The sequence below is a fragment of the Apaloderma vittatum genome, unplaced genomic scaffold, assembly GCF_000703405.1.
Source record: "Apaloderma vittatum isolate BGI_N311 unplaced genomic scaffold, ASM70340v1 scaffold21451, whole genome shotgun sequence".
NCBI classification, from domain to species: domain Eukaryota; kingdom Metazoa; phylum Chordata; class Aves; order Trogoniformes; family Trogonidae; genus Apaloderma; species Apaloderma vittatum.
Genome location: NW_009701021.1, coordinates 16,942 through 42,653, shown reverse-complemented (window position 1 = coordinate 42,653; position 25,712 = coordinate 16,942). Strand labels below are relative to the sequence as shown.

The window sequence follows — 25,712 nt, the reverse complement described above, 5'->3', positions numbered from 1 at the left end:
TAACTATTGTATTTAAATGGGTTCTTTAGTGGGCTTTGGATCAAATTTTAATTTCTAACTTAAGGTATTTGTAAGCTAAAAGATATTTCAAATGCCTCTGGATTTCTTTTGATGTGTTAAATATGTTCCAAAGTGAATAATGGTTCAAAGGAATGCCTTGTGCTTGACAGAGTGAACTTTAGAAACAGTACAACTTTTTGCCACTCTAAGTATTTGCTATAGCAAAGTCATAGTTAAAACCAACCCAGATTATGTCTGTAGGGAAGGCAATGCAAGGGAAGTAGGTGAGACCATTTTCCAGTGCACTCTGGGCTGTGAGTCACATTTCAAGTTGTGGAGTGAGCAAGAAAGGGCTAAAGCACTTACTGTGAGTAGCTTGCTTAAACACAACATTAAGCTACATGGGAGGTCTGTTTAAAACCATTTTGTTTAGCAAACCCCCAACAATTAGGATTAGAAAGAGTTTGCCTGTTAACATTTAAATCTAATTTCCTGCCTGACTTCATGGCAATAGCTGTATGATACGAAAGACCTAAACTCAAACTTCGGTCAGATAATCTAGAAAATATTCCTAAGCATGTTTATATGTGGTCCTGTCTGGTTTCTTGGACTTTATGAACTTTTCCCCTTTTCATTTTCAGGATAAGCTGTGAAATGTAGCCCTCTGGGTATGTCTAGCTGTGAAATGACATTTTCTAGGAGCTGGCAAGTCCTGTGACTGTGCACAGTAGTGAAGGGTCAGCAGCTCTTCTCTGGAGGTTTAAGTACAGAAACGCATTTTGGGAGAGCGTTTTGTGTTTAAAACCTTTGTATTCTACTCTTCCAGAATAGCCACACATTCAAAACCTGAGTCTGCAGCTGCAACAGAATCATGTCAGACTGGGTGCCTTCTAGGACACCAGCTGTCATCTGCTCTTTCACTGCAACAGTGGCTGCATCTAATGGACTGGTGGGACAGCTGATGCATGTTCACCAGTAAAGTCAGTTAGAACTCTCTATAAGAACTTGAAGGCTGGACTGGGTCCTAACCTAACCCCCAATGCTGGAGAAGGAAGAGGCCACTTCACAGTGGACCTTAGGAGAATGACAGTCTTTTCATATCCATCTTCTCACCTGAAAAGATTGTTGCTTTACGGATCAGCCTTCCCTCCCCCGTGTCCAAATGCACCTGTGGAAACAATCATCTGTTTTAGGCCAGACAAATTAGTACTCTGAATGAAGACAAAAGGTGTGTTTGTGGGGATTGTGTCTGATGAAGAGACTGGGTTAAAAGGTTGGGAGATCAGCGGGCTACAAAATGCATGAAGAAAGGTTTCTGAGACGCTCAGAGGAAAACCCCATCCAAATAAACAGTGATTCTATAGACTTATTTGGGTCTCAGAAACAGCTTATTTTGATGATGGAAGTTTTCCACGTGGCCATTCTTACTCTTTTTTTGTATTGCCATAGTACCCTACAATGTGAGCCCAGCAGTTTGATTAGGTTTTGCATGGGTATTTCCTTGTCGCTTTTATTGTATTGCTTTGAAATATGTTGTTATTTTTAATGGGGTGCTATCATTCTGCTCTCTAGGCTTATCAGTTCTCTCTGCTTCTAATCTTACACCATAGCACCTTTCACTGTATTTCAGATGAGAAGGGGACTATTATAAAATGCTTTAATAATACTATTATAAAATGCTTTTATAAAACATAGCATTTTATGCCTTTCCTTCTGCATCATAATCTTTATCGCCTGAGATTTTTTCCTGCTCCTTCAGTGAAATCCATATGGACTGTCTCCCCTGACCCTGGAGCAGCTGCAGTTCATGTCAAACTGAGGAACGTGGAGCAGATGCCCCTTGCTCAGGGATCTTGTAGAGTATGTCCTCAGTAGCATCTCTCTATTTTGTTTCTCACTCTCAGCTTTATTTCTCTACTGGCTTCAGTACCATCTCTTCCTTGCTGCTTCAGAAAAGGTCAAGTTTCTTGGTTTCTGCCCCTCCCCTTACCCCAAACCATTGTTACTGCAGTCTGTGGTATGAGCTGCTTTTTCACCCTAGAAGAATCCCTTACCAGATTAGTCCTGACTGTCTATCAAGGAAGCTGGATGCTCAACATTGTTCCTCCTTGGAAGGTGAGAACTTGGAGTACAGTGGTGGGACATTGTTCAGTGGCTTATTATGTGTCTGTCAGATGTCAAATTTTGTGGAGAGCTTGTGCAGGCAGGCAGCTGTGTCAGTGTTGGAGCAGTCTCCAACCTGGGTTTGTCCCTAGCTGGTAAGTAGTGGGTGGAGCAGGCAGTGTCCATCCCCATTCAGTCTTCCCTCATGTCTTCCTCCCCACCCCCTTCTTTATAAATCGAGTCACTGGAGGACTAAACTGGGTGGCTTTGTCCACTTTGTCCTGCAGTTTCGTGGCAAACAAGACGGTGAAATGTCTGCCTGCCAATGAAGGGAGAAGGAACAGAGGGATACGAGTGCAGACAATAAGCCACACGTGCATTTTCCTAAAGCGTGGTTGCGGGGAGTGTGTCTGATGAAGGAAGCGGTGTACATAATGCATGAGAAAGTGTTTAAAAAACATTTAAGTAACACAGGGAGACAATCTATTTTCTTCCACTTGGTAATGCTCTGGGAGCTGCCCTTGCCCCAGAAGCCTTCTCAGCTCTATAACATGCTTTAGTTGCCTCAGAGCAGAAGAGTAATAGGGTAAACAGAGATCTACATTTTGGTTTTGGCAGGCTCACAGGGGAGCCACGAGGACCAAATACAGGCACATTGTAAGGACATTACTTAAACGCAGGATGCAACTTCAGACACCACAATTTCTAAAGTAACACTAGGTTGCACAGAAAGCACGTTTTTCTCCCTTCCAGACTGAGGCCTCCAAAAGTAGCACTGTACAGCTGCGTCCTGTTTTGAGGCTACCAACATATACTCAGTTTTAATCCCTCCAACAGACCCTGTTGCCATCCCAATTTCCTGCACCATGGGGTGAAAATGCAGCCCAGTACAGAGATGCTGCAGCTTGCCACACGTGAAAGACGACTTGGAAACTTCTGCTCTAGCATGCTTCACAATGTAATCAGTCCAAACACATCATTTTTCCTTCCACAAAGAGCTTTGCTATGACTCAAACAGCAGAGTAGTATTAACTGCTAGCACACTCATCATTGCACTTAACTAAAAGCAGATTCTTTCCATTATACCCTACAAAGAAACTATCATAATTGCACTGTAAAGTTTGCTAATTTAACAGCCTCCCATCCCAAATGCAAAACCTTTGGTGCAGCCAATATACAAGTAAACTTCTATCTAAGACTTGAACTAAGTGGAAATACTTCAGAGTAAAGCCCTTCACTGCTGAAAATAGCTTGTGTTATGCAATTACACAGTATGAAGGAAGATAAGGCCCTGACCCTGAGTTTAAAGTTCAAATTAGCACTATGCACCTAGTTAAAGTAGGCACTAATTAATCTGACATACTTGAGTAGAAGGGATTCTTGAATCCTGAATCCCACCTGCTGGGATAAGCAGGCACATCTCTGGAACATGGGACTTTCTCTTCACCAGATCAGAAATGACCCTGTTATCCTTGGGTAGCAGAAGGCAAACTAGAATTGTTGTCAACTCAGCAATACGCCTTGTATCTGCCTTGGTATTCCAAACACACTGTAGACATCAGTGATGGAGCCATTCGTATAACAAATTATTTTTATGTATCTCCTAAAAATACATAAAACAGAAAAGAGAGTGCTCTGGCCTTGGGCTTCCTATACAGAGGCAAGGTGAAAATAGCAGAAAAAGAGAAACATAATGAGTTAAGTCACCTCCCAGGCTCGTATACGAGTGCCAACCCTTTTCAAAACACAAGGTTCTCGCAAGTGCCATTTATTCCAATAGGATACACATCACTAAATAAAATGAGTCACTATGAATGAATTGGATTGACTAGGAACAAAGTAGGAGCTCTTTATAAACCCAAAGCATATTGGGCAGTAACTGAAATGCCTGCAAATATTCAGAGCACTAGGTAAGGATAAATTTATGCCAGCTTGCAAAGAAGTATTACTTGTATCTTAATACTTTTGGCCACATAATTATTTTATGTCATATCACTGACAAGAGATGAGACTAGAAGCTGTGAAAAGGCAATATCATTAGGAAAGCTAAGATCATATTGTTTACTGTGGGAAAAGAAAAAAAGCAACATTTTATTGCAGTTATGGCAATAACTAAGCTGCATGCTCATTCTGTTCAAACAGCAATTATTACAATTTTTTTTTATTAGACGGTAATGGATACCTAGGAAATTCTCAAAGTAGAAATCTGTAAATCCATTTATAAAATGTGACTGACAATCCAGAAACAGATTTTTAACAGATTTTTTTTTTTTTAATTAAGCATGGAATGGTCATTCTGTCTGACTTAAACTGGTCTGATTATTTCATTAAATAAAGGGAACACAATTTAGTATGTGCAAAAGCTAATATTTACATTGTTCAACACATAAGGGCATGATCACACTAAGAGAAACTGATGGAGGAGGAAAATAAGTTGTTCTCAGGGCCCACTGTAGTAAAATAAATATTAATGGGTTTAAATTGTAGTAATGTAGAGTCAGGTAAGGTGTTAGAATTTTTTTTTCTTCTAGTGATATAGCTGGTGGGGCATGGGAATGAACAGCACAGGGAAGTCACGGAACTCCCTTCCCTGGGAAAGTTTAACCCATTTTTTGCCAATGTTTATCTGCAGTTGAACTGCTCTGGGACAGACTATAACCATCTCTTCAAGTATTTTCCAGCCCTGTTTTCTAACAGTTTTAATAAGGCTATTGTTAGTGATTTTCTCTTGCACAAATTGCCTTTGCCACTTGAAGATGCGGCTCTCAAGCTCTTCGCCAATCACTTGTTCATGCATATTCCCTTACAGCATGACAGCAGCTCTCTGGTCCATCTCAGGCAGGAGTAATCCAGCATCACTGCCCAGCTTAGTTTAAACACCGTACGCTGCTCTGCCTGTGTAACCTCTGCTCTGTCCTACCTGTATTGTAAAGGATATGCTCATTTCCAGAAACAATACCTGCCATAGAGAAATCAGGGTAGAAAGGAAGAGATGAAACATACTTCTCTTAACTGCTCTCTATTTTTCTTTATTATTTCCTCATTAAATACATGAGAGTTTGAGTGAAACCAAGTGCACAGCACACATAGAGTGGGCACTGGATAAAGATGGGGCATGAGACCATCCGAATGCAATGATCCCACTCAATGTTGGGACTTGCTAACTAGTACTACACTGGAAAAGAAAAAGGAAGCACAATTAGGGGGTCAGCTGGAAATTCCAATTATACATTTAGCTTATGTAGTTAACACAGAAAGATATAATTTCCAATAGTTTTTAATTTAAACATTTCTCCTGCTGCAGCCCTTGCATTAACAAGCCAGCTGGAGATCCTACCTTGAATATCATCACTGCCTTCAGGTTTTCCTCAGGTGAGAGAGAGAAAAATCATTTTATCGGAAAAAATATTCTCTTCTATGCACTGTCATATACACACTTCTACTAAAGATAAGTCCTTCAGCTGCTTGCTGAAGCCAGCAATGCTGGTCTAGTGTCAGCTACAGAATAGTGCTGTGGGGATTGCAGGAGTAATTCCACTAAACCATTGCTTCAAAAGCATGGCTAGCTTCAAACTTAAATATAATATACTTACTCAAAGTTAAATTTGAGTATGTCCAGAAGCCTTAGGAAAAAAAGAGAGGAAAGCCTAATGCTTCAGTTGAATAGTTTGTTGGAGCAGGAGAACTGGAGCAGGTTTTTAATTTGGGGAACTGTGCTGGTTCATTTTATGTTGTGAGGGAGGTGGCACTGAGAAATTACCTACCAACAACCCACGCGCACCTGTACTATAAAAGCAGCGCAAGAGTTGGGCAGCCGGATGGTTGGGCGTGACGGATGGTTGGAATGGCACAGGCAGAGAACCAGCCAGGGAGCTTGCTGTCCAGCGTGCACACGTAGCTTAAGCAGCATTCATTGAACATCATGTTCATATTAAACCATAAGCAGCTGTGTGAAGTACAGGCTTAGACTAATAATAGACACATCATTAAGCGAGTAATGAAGAAGCTGAATCTCCCCCCCTCCCTATTACTTCTCTCTCCTCCCTATCATTTCACCTACTTTTAACAGAATAGCTCCTGGATTATCTTCCCTGTGGGGAATGTTGACTTTATCATTGTGTCATGTGTATTTTACAGGTAAAAATATTGCTGAAAACACTATCTTGCATCGGTTCAGTAAACTGAAAGGAACTGAAAATTGACAAACGTATTAAGAGAATTAAAAGTTAGTCAGAATACGGGCAAAACCCCACTTTACTACCACGTGCCCACAATGTGCAGCACAGGCTGTATCATGCATGGAAAGACCTGACAATCAAAGCCTTTAAATTCTAGAACAGAAAGCCCTCCCTCCTCTCCGTGAATTATTTAGGCTTATTCCCAAGTACTTTTCAAACAACTGTTTTAGCATGAGATCTTACACGTTAGCAAAGTTCTGCCAATCCTCCTATCATTAAACTATTGTGGATGATCTTCCCATTTTTGCAGTAATATTAGACTTAGGCCATAGAATCGTCAGTTATGGTTTTCAGTATTTGCTCTCGGAACATGGCCCAAGCCCCGAACCCCAAAGGCTAAATGTTTCAATCCACTTAAGGTAAGCGTGGAAGAAGCAGTGTAAAATCTAATGAAAAAGTTTCAAGTTTCTTCTTCTTTCTTCCTTTGTGATACAGGCTATGTGCTCATTTTAACATCCGAAATTCATCTGTAAGTGATCAAAACCACAGTTGAAACACAAGAACAAAGGATTTACCTAGTGAGTCATCAAAGTGCTTTATTTTATAAAGCCTCGCTCTTGTTTGGAGTGTAATCTAAGCACTAACATATACAATAATGAGTCTTCCTTGCCCTGTCCAAATAAACAGTTTAACAACAAGAATGAGTGACAAAATTGCTAAACAGACAAAAAGAATGCTTTGCTGTAAATGTCTAAAAGAGTCTAAAAAATGTACACTCATGGGCCGCAATTAAATATGTACTCCAGGTACGTGTACCTCATTTTTACTTCACGATCTCCCCGTGGCTTCATACTTTAAGAAGCCACAGCATGCTCCAGAAAATGAAACTTGGGTGAGAATGTCAACAGCTGGGGTATGCAGGGAGAGGACAAAAAAAAAAAAAATCAAGCCACAGTACCAACTTATTTAAATACATACAATACAAAAGTATACACATACATTACAGTGCTGCAGACATCACTAAGTCAAATGTAACAAAAAAAAAAATCCTGTAGGAAAGGTTGGGGAAAGAAGTAAAAAAAAAATTAGTACACAGCAGCAGGGATAGTATTGCCTTTGGCCGCTGAAGAGAGTGTAGAGGGTTGCTGTCGTATGGGCTCCTCGGAAGGAAACCGCTGCGTGCGTTCTGCACCGTTGCAGGTTTAGCAGCACCCACACGAGTTACGGAGAAGGCATGCTGGCACTCCGAATCCCAGTTACAAACGACGACGGGGAGGGTTTGACTTCTCTTAAGTTGCCTACAAAACCTAACAATTTCAATAAAGAAATTTTAAAGGCACAGCTTTAGCACAGTGTGTAAGTAGATAAACTTTTTAAGCATATGTAAATCTGTCTCTTTCAAGCATGGAGTCTTTCAGGGAAAAATACAAGAAGAGAAGAAATACAATGTCATTGTTTCAAAAGTCTAAACGAGTTAAACATGATCAGCACAGTTTTAGGCAATGTACTATACAATCAAACTTGAGTAAATGGTGGGACAGGTCATTTTGATGCTAAAAGATGACCTTGGGAAAAGTCCTTCAGAAATACCCTTTCTCATTGTATTGTAAAAGAGTCTATTGCGGAGGTGAGCAAGACATTCACTTCAGTACACTACTGCACGTTACGCCTTGGAAGATGACAAACATTACTTCATTTGTACTGCAAAATAACTTTACATGTAAACTCAAAAGTATTGTACATAGGTCTGAAATTCAGAAATATCCCTGCTTTCCTAATAATGTAAACAGTAAAATTCAGGGTTCATTTTTCGAGGGATAATCTATAATAAAAATACTGCTGTTTCAACAGTATGACATAAGCAGTCAAACTTCAAATTCCTAGTAAATTACAAGGAAATGGAATTTCTATCAGTGTGCACATCTTTCATAATGGGTGAAAGATGGAGCAGCTATTGCCCAAAGCTATGCGCTTCTTCAGATAAGCTTTTTTTTTTCCACTTGTAACACTATTAGTTCCTATATTGCAAGAATATAAAACAAATTAAAACTTCAGGTAACAAAGTGAAATAAGCAAAGTTTTCCCTTAACGTAAGTTTACTGTAGCAAAAATGTATACATAGCATGAATTATGTTAGCTCTTTGTAAGAGACGCCGGCTCTCAGATGTCTGAGAGGCTGAACTTCCTGATGCAATATGCTGAAAAAGAAGACCAAAAACAGGAGAGAGAGAAGAAAAAGGAAAAAACCCAACTGCTAGGAACCAAATGGGAAAAGCCTCCGGCAGCTGCTTTTTTTAAGGAGTGCCAGTGTGCAGGGTGTAACATTCGCAGTAGGGTTTTTATTATTATCGTCATCATCGTCGTCATGAAGAATACTGTCATGTATCTTTTTAGTTCAAAAAATAAACTGATCCACAGTTTACAATTTGATATCAATAGTGTAGATTTAACATGCATTTACTCTTCCCCACCCCCACCCCACACCTCTTTGCTCATTTATTCCATTTCAGCTGGTAGCATCAGAGTATTACTGTCACAGTGCACTCTGAGTAAGCTGTTCTATTTATTTAATTTATTTAAATTTTATTTTATTTTTTGCACACACAAAAGAGTCAGAAATAGCTAGAACTATGCTGGGAATATCAGGCAGCTGTTAAAGCAAGTACTCCACCCCACTTCAGTCATCTTTGCCAGCAGATGTAAACAAAGGGGTTGCTTTCTGTAAGATGAGCGCTTCTCTGAGTTCCTTTTTTTCCCTACTCTTGTAGCCACTGCTGCTGTCCCCAGGTCTCGTGTCTGTCCCGTGTAACATGAGAGGTTACGTCAAGATGTTGGCAATAAAGTCCAAGAAGCGCTTTGAATACTGTTCAGGATTAACAGTTGAAATTTCTGCACCAGCCTGTACAGAGAATTGGGAGGGGAGAGGAAAGAAGGAAGAAGCAGTGATTTACTTGATGCTTTGTGACTGTGAGACTTACTCAACGAATTTCATGTGCAGTCTCAGAACCAGACAACAGAAACACAACTTGTAACGGCCCTGATGCAGAATCTTACTGATGCCTTCTACAGGCTTCACGTGAGTACAGTGCTACTTGGTACTCATCACTGTAACTGCAGGACACTCATCTTCCATTTCTGAAACATACTCTCTTTCCTTACTTCTCTTTACTTTCATTGTCTCCTACATAATTTCTACTGCAGACGTAACCATGCCACCCATTGATTCATCAACAGATTCTGCTCTGTTGAGCAGCACTGCCTTTATATAGAGAAGACTGAATTAACATACTCAAATCTGGCATATCACCACTTGTGTAATGTACATTGCTATATGAATGCTAAATAGCCTGTTTTGAGGGTAATAACTAGTAACATTTTTTTCAACATACATGCATTTAAATCTGGACTCACTAGATAAGCTGTACAATTGCTATTTCAATGAAGTCACAAGCTCATTCACACTTTTATTCGAGGTTTGCAGAGCCTTAGCCACATTTTTATTTATTTTTTTCCTTTTACAAAAGGGGAAAATTGCATACATGCAATTAATGAACAAATTCAGTGTCAGGTGTCTCAGGATGGAGATAGTGCAATAAACAAAATGGTTGTACAGAAGTAATGCTCTGCATTAAGTTCAGATTGCAGTCAGCTTTAATAATCATAGTCATTATCCATGACATATTTTTATCCCTTATTTAAGCCAGAAGTGTGAGTTTTCAAGGTCTGTTGCATTCAAAGTTCATTAATAATTGCCAAAGAATGGCTGCACATGGTCTGTGTCAACTTTCAGCTGCTCTGAGAGCAGAGAGTAGTGAAAGCACTGTTTTAGAGTCAAAAAATACCTTCTACGGGCCTCTGCTGGGTTTACTGCTGGGCATTCCACATCACTCTCTACTGTAAACTCAACAGCCTTGAGTCCTTTGCTTAAAACCCCCGCAGTGCCTTGGTTCTTTAGATACTTAAGACAAAGGAGGGATTTTAGACTCATGAAGGATTATGCTATTTTAAAAAAGCTCATGAAATTCAAACCTTAAATCATCATAGAAGTGATAATGGTAGACGCAAATTGGAAAACTGGGTGGCTTCACCCATGGTTCTTTGGTGTTTGCTGCTAAGCAGCAGTTTCAGTCAAAATAGATTCATGGCAGTCAAACAGAAGCCTTCACTGAATGGTCTCTGAGTATTTCATACGTAGATTTTATGCTGAATTTTGTGAATGGTATTTTTTTTTCCCCCCAGAAATCCTGTAAAGTGAGCCACATTATATGCTGAAGAACTAACATTTTAACAGGCTGTATCAAATATTGAAACCACCAGTATGGCCCTGCATCTGCAATAAGATTCACACCAGCATTCACAGTGCTGTGTGTTAACAGAAGCTCCTCGTGAACAGCTTTGTGTGCAATAAGGTGCTTCTCACAAACTTAGGACAAAGTCCTGAACAGGCATCTCACTAGAGCTCTTTATGGGTAAGAAAGTTATGTGTACAGCTGAAAAGGGGGTTCCACTCTCAATATGCAATGTATAGCACTTGCTCTGTATTTTTGTATCACATATAAAACTAGGAAAAAAAATCAAGAAAAAATCTGATCTATTTCCCCTTTCACTAGATTGCCTGAAATGTGCTATGTCAGTGCACTAAATAACAGAAATGCCTTAGTATAAACAGAATCACAGGAAAAAAACCCCAACCAAGATACTTACACCATGCTTTACCGTCTTTGCAGCATGGGCAGCTTTCTTTTTTGCATCATAATGAGTAAGAATGTCAATAATGGCCATAAAGTATACTTCCTTCCTAGGTGCATCTGCAAATGGCAAACACATGGCAGAGAGAATGAATTTTGAGACATCTTAATCACGAGCCTTCCTTCTAACAAAGGAGACTTTCTAAGCTCAATCAGCAGCTAAGACAGGTTAATGTCAGTCAGAATCACAGATCTGTAAAGACCACAGGCTCAAGCTGTCCTTAACTGAGAGTTTAATTGCACTCATATATAATGCGAAGGCACTTAAATGAGTGTAAAATAAACCACTACCATACAGAAGAGGAATTAGTGCTCACAAAGTAACGTGGATTTCATCTTCCTTTGGGGAAAAAAACTACGAAGTTCTATATGAAAGGTAATGCTTCTGTATCAACAAACAAAATCATATTTTCTTTAGGAATAAAAACATGTATTTATCCATGTAAATGCTTATGAAAACAAAAAAGAAATTCCCTGTTTTTAACAGCCATAGGTAACTAGTTATACTTAGATTTACACACTACCATCAAACCCAGTTTCAGGCTTCTTAAACACTCCTTACGACAACTTTCTTAGCTGGAACAGAGAAATTGGGTATGAGTGACCAAATTTCCAAGAAGCCCCCAAAAGTGAAATATAAATTGGAATGCTTCTTTTCTCTTTCTTTCTAGACTGTTTTTAACACCATTGGCTTATCTGCCAGGAAAAGAACAATTATAGATACCAGATTTCCTGAAAGGGATGAAACCCCCCCATGAATTAATTGAGAACTGCTAAGCCAGTATAAAATTTGATTGCAGTATACAGTCAAATTGTACTGACCTCTTTGCATCCCCACACATCACAGTATTTAAGAGCTATGTTCATAACAGTGCTGAGCATTACAGGTGTCTTCTGGTTTCTGCTGCAATAAAGAGCAACTAATTTCCCCTTCTGCAGAGTGAATTTGTATTTTGCAGTTTAACTTTGCCTTTATGCTGCTGAGAAGACTTTGATTCCAGTGTAAGAATACAAGCATCTTAACATAAAAAATAGTTATTACTGCTTACTTTCATGGGATTTTATTCCATAAACATCAATAGCTGGATCAAATTCCCCCGGAGCCAAAGGCAGTGAGCTGTTCAGTGTGTTTCCTGGACTGTCTGGAGGGGTTCCAATGGGGTGGGTCCCATCGCTTTCACCTTCCTCTTCTCCATCATTCTCTTCACACTCTACCTCTTCCTGTTCAGCTCTTTCAACATCATGTATTCCAACCAGCAAGCTGTAGTCCATGAGTTTCAACTGAGCAAGGAACTAGAAAGTGATAATAAGCAACTTATCAGTAACACTGGAAAATGTAAGCTCCACTTACAAACGGAAGAAGTTCCACAGATGTCATTAGCTGAGTTAAAAAAAGGGACTTCTAAGAGAGAACAAAAGGGAGGATTAAGTGATAAAGCTAGCAGACACTTGAATTTATTATGATGTAGTAACAGCACACAGGTCACTTATAAGAAAGCTGTTACCCACTTTCCCAAAATCCTCAGGGAAAAATCATTTTTCCTGTAGTGAACACGAGAGCTTGTGAGAGACGATGACTGTCATCCCTGTCTCGTGTTTCAATTAGGGCTGTCCTGTCACCGCTCGACGTCCAGACTAGCCTCTGTGCTATCAGGCGTGCTACGATCTGGTGCTAAATCCACCCCCTCCCGCCCTTTTAAGCCGTATTAAAGAATTGTGCAAAAGTGTTTAAATACTCTTACAGTGGAAAAGGGTGAAGTTTTACACCATGAAGATACAAATGATGCTATACTCCCTTTATAGTGACATGCTCACAATTTAAACCACGTAAGCAAAACATAAATGTGAATGTAAGGGTGGTTTTGAATAAAGACTGAGGACAGGAGTTTTCTGAGAGCTGAAAGATGTATACACTTTACATGTATAGAGAAAGTGTTATTTTAGTTGAAGGGAACTGGATAAGGCAAGAAAGCTAAGAGAGGAGGATGGAATTAAGGGAGGTATAAAAGCAGAAAGCTGGGATAACCTGCTCAAGGAGGTGAGCAGTAGGCAGGGCAGAGCTGTGATGCAGCCTAAAATCAATACTGCAGTTCTGAATCCACGGAGATCCTGCTTCTGAAGAGAAAGAGGCTGCTGAAAATACAAATTGTTTCAGTTTTTAGAAACTCTGTGTTGTTACAGTAAGGAAGGTGGAGCAGACCAGAGAAGAAGGGATTTAAGCCAGAATTTGGAACAGTGATAGAAATAGATGAGTATAAAATGGAAACGAGAAACTACAGTTTGTCAAAATTCTGATTCTGAGAAAAGAGAGGAATCAGAGATAACAAATGACTGTAAATTCAAGTGGTGGAAGAAAAATAATTGTGTGATTGATAAGAGGTCTTAAGAAGAAAGAAGAAATTAGTTATTAATAATTTCAATATAATAAAGCAAAAGCCTCTTCACAATAGAAGAGATCTAAGTTTGAGAAGATGATGTACAACGACATACAAGAACAGATGAGACAGGCCAAAGGCAATGGAGTGCAAAGACTCCAGGCATATCACTAGGTACTTGATAAATACCAAGACAGACAGGAGAAAAATCTACCAATAATCATAAAAAAATGCATGAAAGAGAACAGACTCTTGGGAAAAAGAGTGAACTGCAAATTAGAAGAGAATGACTCTGGGAACAAAGCGTGCTGCTGCTGACAGAAAAGAGATGTACGGACATCAACACAAGGAAAAGATAATCTGACGTAAAACGGAAAACCATGCATATTTCTTTTTTCTCAAGACATTTTCAATGGAATGAGGAAGCAGGAAAATAGACAAGTGGACAACAAAACAGCAGTAACAGAAATTTATCTGTTTGAACACAAGAAGGGGACGTTAAGACTTGATTATGAGAGAAATACAGGAACAAAACTTAATGACAAACAAGAAAGGATATAAAGTCATATAGTCTAGAATACTACTTCATAATATATTTAATTATAAATACTGTGTGATAAGATAATAATATGCTAAGTGTTGTGCATTTCTTTTCATTGTAGTGAAATATGAGCGTTTACACACTGGGTACAAAGTGCATACTATCAGTTAGCTAACAAGGGCAGAAGTACCAATAAAAAACCACAACATTAAATAATAGCTTGCCATTGCTAAAAACAGGTGCCAGATCACTTCACGCTTTACATGGATATTTAACAACGCTTTAAAAACCCAGGAAAAACAGGTTCTCAGGACGTGATCTGGAATCTGCCATTACATTCAGAATCCAGTAAATGATGCAGAGGATCGCATGTAATCCACTTCTGGGGTAATAATGTATCTTCCACATTCCTTGGACGTACTGCAATCTACTTACTGTAGAAGCATTAGTCAGCAACGGCAGCACATGTTAAAAGAAGACAAAACTTAAGCCCTAATAAACTTATCTCCAGAGCTGTGATATCAGCATTCTTGCAAGTACCATATTTTAAATATAAAATAAATACACATTATTTTAATAATTATCATCACCTTAAATTTCTCATTGTTACTATGATGGAAAATAAGATTTCCTCAAAAGCAAACTATTGGGTAAATTCAAAAGTTAAAATATTCTGTTTTGTGCAGCTAATGAGATATATATCTGAAGAACTAGACAAGTAAATTCACAGAGCCATTTGATATAAACAACTGAAAGTCTTAAGTCACAGATACATTCTGCTATCACAATTCTGCTACCTCTTCCAACAAGCATAACAGATTTTAGGCTTTGAGTATAAGGGCTGCAAAATACTGTGCTTAGTGTCAATATTTTCAATTATGGAAACTAGAATCAAGCTGTGTGAACTAGTTATTTTATTTGCTGAACTAAATCAGTTATAATAAAATGTTACATTATATTCACATATTAACACTCTTCCATTAAGTATTGACTATACTCAGCCAATTACAGATTTATATGAAAGACTACATTAAGATAATGAGTCCAGCTGCTACATACAAATTACTGAAGCACTCTACCGTTGCAATACTAAGGATGGTATAAAACTGGGTGACCAATATGAAACAAAGAGAACATGCAGAGCTGCAAGGGAGGATGCTGCATCCTCTGTTACGGGCTATGGTCTAGTACACCCTCAGCTCTGGTGTATGTCCCCCTGTTAAATGAAACTAACAATACTCACCTTTCTCTTGGGGGCATTTGGAAGTACTAGGCTCGCAAAGCGCTAAAGTACTAAGTAGTACCATCATTTTAACATCACATCATCAAGGCAGGGACAAGGTATGGCCACCAGCTATGGCAGCAAGCCATTTATCACACCAGCAAAAGCAGTGAGCAACTCCTGAAAATTTAAATCGTGTTTCATTTAAAACAGTCAGAGCTTACAGTCTTACAAATAAGAGCTTTCATTAATGAATTACAGCTATGATGTCCTGGGATATCTGTAATTTGCCCCAATTTGTTTCAATCACATTTTAACTGAACAGGCACATTCTTACCTCAACATCCTTCTTGAGTTTCTCAAGGAACATCTTTTTGTTATTCTCATCAATATGAATCTTTTGGCCATCGTTAATAAAATCATTGTCTTTGAACGTCGGCAGCTCTTTGGCCTAAAATAAACCAAAACTCCTGTAAGAGCAGGGTGGCACAGAGGAGCAGGGTGAAGCTGCTGGCCCAGTGTGGCGCTCCCCCTCCCCGAGCTCCCGAGGGCACCGCCGAGTGGCCTCTCCGGGGGAAGCTGAGGCACCTCCATCCCATGCAGATCTCTGTAACTGCACCCAGGGAGCCGTTTCCTTAGTTCATCCCTCCTGTAAATGTCCTAGAAGGTATAAGTTTACTGGGCACACAGCAAACGTAGCAAAGACAAAATCTCCGACTCAATACTTGATTTGCATCGGACCTTGATTTGCATGGAGCTTCTTCCAAGATGTCATTTCCCAAAGTGACTGGCGATAAGTGAAGTCGAAATACAACGTAGACCTCAAAACAAAGTGCTTGCATCAGGTCTTATGGATGAAGTCAGACTGAATTACATTTTTACACATCTACTGTGAATGTCTATAAGTGCCTAATACCAAATAATTATTTGAAAGCATCAAGTGAACATGAATTATGAAATGCTGCTCAGAAATGGCAAATGCCAGAGAAGACCACGGCCTTTTAAATATGTAATTAAATATTCTTGATGTCAGAGCATTACTTGATTATCTTCATCTTTAACTCTCCCATGAAGTGATTTGCAACAGCATTAAGGAAAGCTAGGTAAAGTAACTAGTGGATTCGGTACTAAGACCCCTCAAATGGGCTCTGTTTTCAAAGGGCAGTGACTGGAAGGAAGTTTACTGAGAAAAAAAACACCCAGAAAGCCAACGAACAGAACAGCAGTTCCTTCAGGGTATCTGATCCAGAAAACTAGAAGTAATAGTAGCTTCTGCAATCAGAGCCTTAAAAAAATTGGCCCATTAAGAGCGAAGAACAGCCTTTCTCCCTGCCCCTCACATTTAATCAACAGCAGGAAAGAACAAGTTCTCTTTACAAAGAAAATGTTGCAGAACAACTGAGTGCTATAACCCTCAATGACCATGAACTAATGGCTAGGTTACTTCAAATTAAATAATTTTCCCTTAATCTGAAAGTCCTTCTGCTATGAATAACAGGCAGCTAATATCAGGCTACTGGAATGCCCTTGATAGGTTTAACTAGTCAGACATTTCTTACAACCTTACTGGAAATGGTATTTTTCATAAAGTTTATTTTCTTCCTGCGACATGGTAAGGAAAAGAATCTCAGAGGTTCCTTTTTCGGCTCCAAAATGTACATATTGGAAAGCAAATCATTAAAATGTGAGCATTATAGCAGATTCTGAAATGCCCTCGTAGATCTTCACAGGGGCCAAAAGTTCTTTTTGTTGCTAGGCTGTGTGCAGATGTGGTCAAATTACTCTGTTCCCCAGCTATCCAAATTTATTTTCTGGATTTTGTGAATTGGGCAAGATCCCACAGTACTGCTTTTGTTCAGAAAACTGACCCTTCTCTTCCAATAACTGCTCAAAAGCACTTGAGCAATTAGTAACATTTTAACAGTTATGAATCCACCTTAAACCCATCACACCCTGACACCTATGAACTCTGGAAAAAAATAAGGTCCTAGTCTGGCTTCTCTGAATTATTACTGTGTTGCATTTAGAACCTTCAGATAGATTAAAATAGAGATCCTCTATTTTAATTTAAAATAAAAGGAAAAAAACCTGAGGAGCTGAGATGGAGCTATAACCATCCATCAGCCCCAGACTCCTTCCATGGAGCTCCCTGCAGTGCTCCACTGCTTTTCTTAAAGGCAACGTTAGACCCTTCTTCACACTCACGATGAAATGTTTACTACAATATGACAGCACAGCATGCATCAATTTTCTTTCTGGCCTGCTCAGTAAGTCATTTAGGATCAAAATGAGTAGGGGAAACATCAGAGAAGCATTCCAGACTAAGAGCTGTAGAGATTATCATACACAATAGAGCAAACTGTCCCACGGATGAGGTTTAACTCTGTAGAGGTGGGTCTATGGGTCCAGGGATGTTGCCGACACTGGAGGATGGAATCCAGCATGTGAGATGCTTAAGAATGGAGAGGAGACTTGGATGAGCTAATTTAAGATGAAACAGTAATGAAAGGAATGCAGCAAACCAAGCTCCCTTCATTTCTATCTCAGAGTCACAAAAAAAAAAATTCCTCGGATTATCTTTCCACCTTGTATATCCGAGTTATTTATGAAACTAGGCAGAGGTGAAAGCGAAACAAACCCATTAACGCTGAACCCCCTCCACCCTATTCATGCTGTTTAAAGCTGAGGGATGAGTAAAGCGGAAGGATGTGCTTGTGGTTAAGACGCTGAGATGCAGGTTTATCTCTAGGCTCTGCCACAGACTTCCTGCCCAGCACAGCATCGGCAAGTCAGATCCGGCGGGTGGTGGGAGGGGGAAGTGCAACAAGACTCAAGACAGTCCTCCCACCTTCAGTAAAAATAAACTTAAATTGCAAGCCATGTCTCTTTCTGAAGATGCTAGAGCTGGTCAGCCAGTGGTGCAGGTGTCACACTCCACTTTAACTACTTTTAATAAAAGTGAGCCAGCGAAGCCGACACAGCCGCATTTCTTGCCTGCCAGCACAAGACCCAAGGGGTGCTCCCAAGGACATTCAGGGCAGTGAATCAGCTCTCCCAAAAAGCCAGGCTCTTCACAGCTTTGTGTGCAGGCTCCCCCACACCTCAGTAAACCCTCTGAGCACTTTTATCCGAGGTCATTTTATTTCACTGAAACACCCACAGCTGTGAAGACTTGACAAATGCAGAACTGCATAAATGAAATGCCAGTATCAAGGCCTGTGAAGAAAAAGAAGTAAAAGCAGGGGGGTCCCATAAAAGAAACTGAAGCTAAAAAGCTATGTGCCAGTGGTTGCCCTCACCAGCCTATTCTATGCCTTCTTTTTAGGTGTTATTAGACAAAGTGGGGTTTTTTTGTTGCATGTTTTTGTTTTTGTTTTTTTTTCATGTGGGCTGGGCAATATTATTCTCTCTATTTATTTAAAGCTGAATAGCCCTAGGATACTGTTGCAGTCCCAAATATTACTCATGACAGCCAGCACTAATAGCGATTCTAGTAGCACTTCAACTGAAATTCATGCCTTAAAATTGATTTGTGAATTTAGGAATTAAATCCTATGAAATATGCGACTATGAGGGGCTCTCATAGGTATTTAAAATTAATAATATATGTGTTCATGTTGAAAAATCCCCATACGTTCATTTTCTTCTTAAGCACTGAAATAAGTAAACACAAAGAAAATCACCTTGTGGCAGTTTAAAACACTATCTGAATGAAAAAAATTGAGACTTTGCTTTAATGAAATAATTGATACAGTTAATTTTTAATGACGTCTCAAATATTTCCAATGAAGCAAAATTCTTGTTGAAGAAAGATTCTCCTGGAATATAATTCATTATAATGAACATATTACTATCATTAAAGAACTAAATATTTTAAGAGCTGCACAGGAGATGAACATCTAACTACTTCCACTAAATTAATAATAGATTTTCTTTCTGAGCTATCTCCATTGTTTTTAATCCTCTACTGAAAGATGCAAGAAAGACACAATAGATTTTACAAATATGAAGTATTTATTTATTAAAAAAGCATGTTATTTTCTCGCTTCATTTGCATTCCAGAGTGCCACAGTCACAGAGAATTCTGATGGCAAGAAGATTTCACTGCCTTTGAAAAGGCTGAGAAGTAATAAAATCTCTGACTAAGATGATAGAATGTGTAAAGCCTGATTAAAAAACTAAATTCATGGTGAAACAAGGCCACTGACACTGGTTTTGAAAACAAACCAAACCAAAAGATTCTTAGAAGGGAAGACCCAGGTGCAATTTACTTGTATATGAACATGGAAATGATTTTTGCAGATTTCTTAACACATCTCAGTTCTGCATCCTGTCCTAATGTGTCAAAATGAACATCAGCAAATTTTCTTTCCAAACAGATTTTTGTGCATCGTGACCAAAAATAATGATGGTGGCTAACATTAATGCTGATATATTGGAAGAAGCTTGGTAAAACAGCTGTAGGACAGTTTGGTTTGAAAAAGGAAAAAGACTAATTCTTCTGTCTTCACAACCTGGCAGCAATTTCTCACCTAACAAAGGCAAAGATTAGTTTGTAGGGGAAACATTGCCTAGTACTTATTGTTTGTTTGGAAGTAGTTATGAGTCGCGTTATTCACACAGCTCATCATGGCAAAATTGGGCTTACAGTTTCTGACTTCTGAAACTGGTATAAAACATCTGCCAACAGTGAATTTCCACACTCTGGGCTTCTTTTCACAGCAAATGGTCATGCCTCTTTTTTAAAAAAAAAATTAAATAAGTTAGATGAACTTTAGACTGACTGAGGCCACCAGCATATATGGAAGGCAGTATTTTTTTTTAAAAAAGGATGTAATACTAAATACAGTTTGCAATAGTTTGGCACTAGTTTTGAATGAATCAAGTGTCTGGAGCCACTAGATGTACAAGATGAAAGAATAACTAGAGGTTTGTTTGGAAGGCTGAAGACTGCAGCTTCTGGCCTCCAGTAGTCACAGGAGCTGGGTCCAAATTCTGTTACATAATTTGCCTTGTCCCAAACAGGGGTTTCTAACCAGACGAGGGTCTGCAGCTCCACTTGGCATCACAGGACTGTAAACAGCAATGGAAATAGAGCTGGAACCCCAAAATGGGGTTTGAAAGGGAACACTGCAATGGTTTTAGCCAGTATAACAAGCACTTTCATTGGACAAAAAAAAGATTGTGCAGAACACTGTAGATGGATCAGGATTTCAAGCATGTACCAAACCAGTAACTAAACATCTTTTCAATGCTCAGGAAAATGCATCCACAATTATCCCTAGTGTTAATATCTTCCTTCTGCAAAATGAATATGCAACACATAAAGTGCAAGAAAAAGTTCCCCTTCTAGTTCTTTAAAATTCTTTTAACATATGGAAAACAGACTTTAAAACAACAACAAAAGCCCAAAGGCAAACTAGTGATTTGTTTTGAAAAACAATAATGGGATTGGTGTCATGTGAAGGCTAAATGCTGAAATGGGAATCTGGACTCTAAATGTCTAGTCCTATCTTTATGATTCATTGTAGTGTGATGCTTTGAAAGGTACAATCTCTGTATATGCAACCTTGCAATTAATTTCACAGAGAAATCTAAGATGTGCTTCACATGTCTGTTGCGTGAGATCAGCATACGAAGCAGCTTGAAATCAGTGAAAAAATAAGTAAAAAGATGTTGCTCTGAAATTCATTATTTTAAAATAGCAGGAACAAATAGCTCAGATTTTGGGATGACCTACCTTGAATGAAGTTTCACTCACGAAATCAAAAGAAAAAAAAACTAATTCAGGACTGAGTAATCTTATTGTTATGCTCTTGTACTAAAATTCTTCTTCATTTATTTATAATTGTCCTCTCAGAAATCAGTTAATTATTATAGGTTGTATTATAAAATGTAAAAAGTAAAGCTAAGAAGTGATCTCGCATCCTCCATTCTTGTTATCAGAGCTATGTGTTTTGCATAGAATTTAACTAAGATTTAACACAGCCATCAACTATGGCAATTTTTTCCCCAAAAGGAACCTGAATAGAAAATCATTTGTTTGATGCATTTACTGTAATTTTTCTGCATTTATGCTTATTTATGAAACAACACAAACCACAGAGGTTGCAATGCAACCAGTTTTAGATTAATTTAAAAGCCACTTAATAATCCCCGAAATTGCTCAAGAAAGATGAAATATCACGGCCTTCAGTTCAGTCCGGTTCTATTTTTCTTAAAATTTCCTTCCAGATTGCTCACTCACAAGTACATGGTTAAGCTCTTTATAAGTACAAGCAGGCTCAGCTGTAACTGCTAACTCGATGTCGTACTGCAACTACAGCGTAATTGTGAGCAGGCAGACCACCAGGCCAGCTCTGCATTATCCTGGTTTCACTTAAGACGGCGAAATTGTCCAAGGAATGAATCAAAAATGGCCACTATTAAAATAATAAAAAAAAAAAAAAGAGAACTAAAGACTAGGAAAAAAATAAAGAAGCAGATGTCAGAATTTGACACTGTTGAAACATACCATCCCTTTTAAAATCCAAGACTCCTGTAAGTGCATGTTAGGATACTTGTTGCCAAGAAAGTGCATCTTTATTATTAAAAGTATCACTTATAATGCAAGCGAGAGGAACTGTGCGTTAAGGTAAAATCTAAGGGATGGAGATTGTCTCCACACTGATAATCACAAAATACTGAAATGACCAGTTTCAGAGCTTCTCATCAATATGTTAGGATATTAAACAGTTGAAGACAATCAGACAGGAGATGAATTAAAAACAGGACAGAAAAGTAACATTCTTAAGGTCATTCCAGCTAGATTTTTAAAAAAGAGTTTGAATACTAATATCTATTTTACAATACAAAACTAAAGTAGAAGAGTACTTTTTTCCTTAGTTCTTATTTTATGGTCCACTAAATCTTTTTTTATTTTCAATTGTCTTTTTTAATAACTGAGTAAATAACAAAAGAGTAGTTTAAGAGGAAAAAATATTCAAGAACACTAATTTTAGCCAAGTTTGCCATTTCAATGTAATCTATCTAAAATTTGCAGTCTTCATTAGAATGTGACTGAAAGACTTGCTCTTTTGTTTTCTGGCTTCTGCCGTTTTAAAAGAAGCTAACATATTATTCTCAATATGCTGAAAACCATTTGATGACTTGAATATTGGCATTTGAAATTAAATATGAATTACTTAAAAGCCCATTTAAAAACTACAGCATTACCAGGCCTTTTAGCTGTACATTTTAGCACCAAAAGCTTCCTGTCTTTTATTACTTTTCTGTTTTTCAGATATGAATTGCAGTGGACACTTTTATACTAAGTAATTAAATAGTGCTGCCATTAATGGAAATTCTATTATTATTAATGTCATTTCAGGGTGATATTAATAAACCGACGATTTAACTTGCCTCTGGCTAAAAATTAACTGATAAGCTACGCCACTGGCTAAGTATTTGAGATTGTCTGGTTTCATTTAATCATTCAGAGCATTTTCTTTTAACATAGGAGATGCTGAAATCTCTTCAGAGCATTTGCTACAATGTTTTTTTTTTTTTTCCCTTTTCAAGCTAAAATTTTCTAGGTGCTTTAATATCTTTAAGACTGGCTTGAGATTCCCACAGAAGACAACAAACAAGGAGTTTTAAATGGGCCAATCTTCTGACCCTTTCCAAAACTCAGACAAAAAACATGAAATAAGCAAAACACTACTTTTCCTTTGCTGGAAACCCTTTCTTAAAGTGTTTGTAAAATGTTGTTCCCTCTATGAACCTGGAAGTCCAGCCAATTAATTCCCTTTCTTAGAAATGTTTGTTCTGAGTGCTGGCTTGTGGCTTCCCTGCCGCACTGCATCGGTGTTTGTGGGCAATGAGGAGTAACAGGCGGCTGTTGTAGCAACCTCAGACCGTCTGTTTGCAACATCAATAACCTCAGTGGTGTTCTGTCTCCAAGAAAAGAAAACACTCTGTGAGATTTAAAGAATTCGGGGGAACCACTTTTAAAAAAATATTTCTTTCATAGGATTACGTGAACTAACAGGGGAGGTTCTAGAAGTGTTGAATAGGAAATTTTATTTGCCCTGCAGAAGTTATGATTTCACATTAAATTTAGATAATAATTATCGTGTACAGTTATACAAAACTATGCAATCTCGTTTCAAGTTAGCCATAATCAATTTCAACAGCAATTTTGCCATGAACTTACACAGAAAGTAAATTAAGGCACTGTTTTTTTGAGGTTCTCACTCAACGTATTAACTACAGCACATGCATGCTACTATTAATCTATTTATTATGATGAGACATATTCCTAAACCTGCTCAAAAACACTGCACTAAATATGTGTATAGTATCAGCTCCTGTATAGCTGAAGAAATGTAATATTGTTAAATTTCACATTACTATTCCAAGCACTAATGTTGCAATCTGAAGTAGTCCTATATAAATAATGTGCTCTCCTCATTTCTATCAGATTATTTTAGTACTACCAGCAGAGGTTTTCAATGACACTAGGTACTATTTGTTAGACATTGAAGTGTTAATCCCTCTGCATTAAAAACCTGCTGCTAAACAAGAACAAAAATAGACCACAAGAAAAGAACGGAGACCATTCAAGACATGATCTTGAGGGCCCGGTACAGCAAACGAGAGCTAATGCTGGTTTTGGACTAGATGGTCTTTTGAGGTCCCTTCTAACCCCTAACATTCTGTGATTCTGTGACTGCAACTGCAGTTGTCATTTGGGACCCAGTAGTTGCTTAACACTGGAAGAAAAATTGTCAGTGTTTGGTCCTAGCTTAGGAAAAAACGGAAGAAAAAACTTGACACAGAGTTTTTCATGCAGAGAGAACCGTAGGGCTGACAGCTACTGCATGTCCCGTACTCCTTAGTGCAGTTGTGTGATCTGTAGAAGACTCAGTGAGGCAGGTATGGTACAACTAATGCTTAGTAGGAAAACAAATGATTGAATGGGATTTGGGGACAACATAAAATGAAGTCTTTTAAGTGAGTTGCTGAATGATCTTATGTTAATTCAGAAGGAATGTGCTTGGAAAAATTAAGAAAACGAGGGTCATGGGATCCTAAACTTCACCCAAATTTGGAAATCTAAGAAGTCTTAAGATGATGGAGACTGTGTTCCACCTTCAATTATTTGTAGAATCTCTAGACAAACCTCTCCTAAAGTGCCATTAAGCTATTCCACTGAAACCTCAGAGAAATGTTCGTTTGGAGAACATTAAATTTTCCAAATGAACTGAAGTTGGAGATGGAGAAAAACAAAGTGATCTATTTCCTTTTAGAGAAAAGTTTCAGCCCAGAATTTGAGGGAGACTGTCTCTCATTATAGCTACATGTACATCTAAGTCTGTCAGTTGTTTGCTCATTTGTATGAGCTTTACATACTGCAAAATTCTCACAATTCAAGGTTTGGTTCATCTTTGCATTCACTTTAGAAGTGGTGCCACGTCATATCATTCCATTAAGTGACATGGAGTATTCATAAATCTCAACATTAAAGAGCAAGAGAAAGAAGATGAAGAAGCAGGAGGGAAGAGAAGAAAGTCCTGACGTTTTTCTACCACAGGGCAGCCCCTGAAGGAACTAAGAATAGAAAAGAAGAGAAAAAAGGAAAAGGAGGAGGTAGAGGATTGTCTCACTTACCTCTGAAATCTCAACACCACTGCAAACCAATATTCAAAGGTCTGCAGAAAATAGAGGGAAGATAAAGGAGGAAACAAGGTAGAACTCAAGAGGGGAGAATATGACAGAAAATAAAGAAAAGGGCCAGAACAGCACTGGTTATGTTTGTCCTGAAACTAGCTAGCAGGTTAGATAACTGAAAAAGAAACAGAAATGCACCATACCTTTTCTTTGTCACTGGCTTCTCGAGCCACAGTAGAGCCCTGTAACAGAAAAAATGGATCTAAAAATGTGCATATGTCAGAAACTAATTTGAAAATGTTACGACAACAGGTCAAAAAGTGGATGAACTGCATCCTTCTGAACCTGAGATACAGTAGGTAGAACGCCGAGGGCCACTGAACTGCTGCAATCACTTGAATAAGATATATCATGAGAGAAGAAAGATGGATTAAATCCTCAAATGCTCTACATCTATTTTCCTTCTGACTGTTGGAGCTTCTTCCTGTCTCAGGCTCATTTTGAGACTATCATGCTGGAAGTTCAGTTTGCTTGACAGAATTCTCATCTTTTTGTGCCAGTTTCACTGTATGGTTATGGAATAGCCTATTCTATGTAACTACTTGGACATATATAATACGCATTTGAAAAAGATGTCACACAATATAAACACATGAAAATATTTAAAAGATCACAAAGTACAAACAAGAACAAAGCACCTCACAGCAACAGGAAGTCAAAAGAAGAGACGAGACCAACTGTGGATTCACAAGATTTACAGTGCTGCCAAGGACATTTAGGATATTTATTTTATTTTTTCCATATTTATTTCTTAGCTTAAAACGAGTAGGCAACGCAATCCTTTCTGAATAAGCTGGAGGTGACGAAAAAATGGCTGTATTTATTTCTTTGCAA

At 38.4% G+C, this 25,712-nt stretch overlaps 1 protein-coding gene across 1 annotated transcript in view; it reads right to left on the bottom strand.

Annotated features, from left to right (window-relative positions):
• Nucleotides 1-8,872: 8,872 nt before the first annotated feature.
• The window catches only part of PIP4K2A (phosphatidylinositol-5-phosphate 4-kinase, type II, alpha), a gene marked incomplete at its 5' end in the record, with an annotated part of 30,604 nt that continues 13,764 nt past the window's right edge, over nucleotides 8,873-25,712 (bottom strand). The window contains 5 exons of the mRNA XM_009879001.1: nucleotides 8,873-9,180; nucleotides 10,986-11,089; nucleotides 12,079-12,322; nucleotides 15,505-15,618; nucleotides 25,022-25,060. Coding sequence (XP_009877303.1) covers nucleotides 9,100-9,180; nucleotides 10,986-11,089; nucleotides 12,079-12,322; nucleotides 15,505-15,618; nucleotides 25,022-25,060 — 582 coding nt within the window. The remainder of the gene's footprint in view (nucleotides 9,181-10,985; nucleotides 11,090-12,078; nucleotides 12,323-15,504; nucleotides 15,619-25,021; nucleotides 25,061-25,712) is intronic.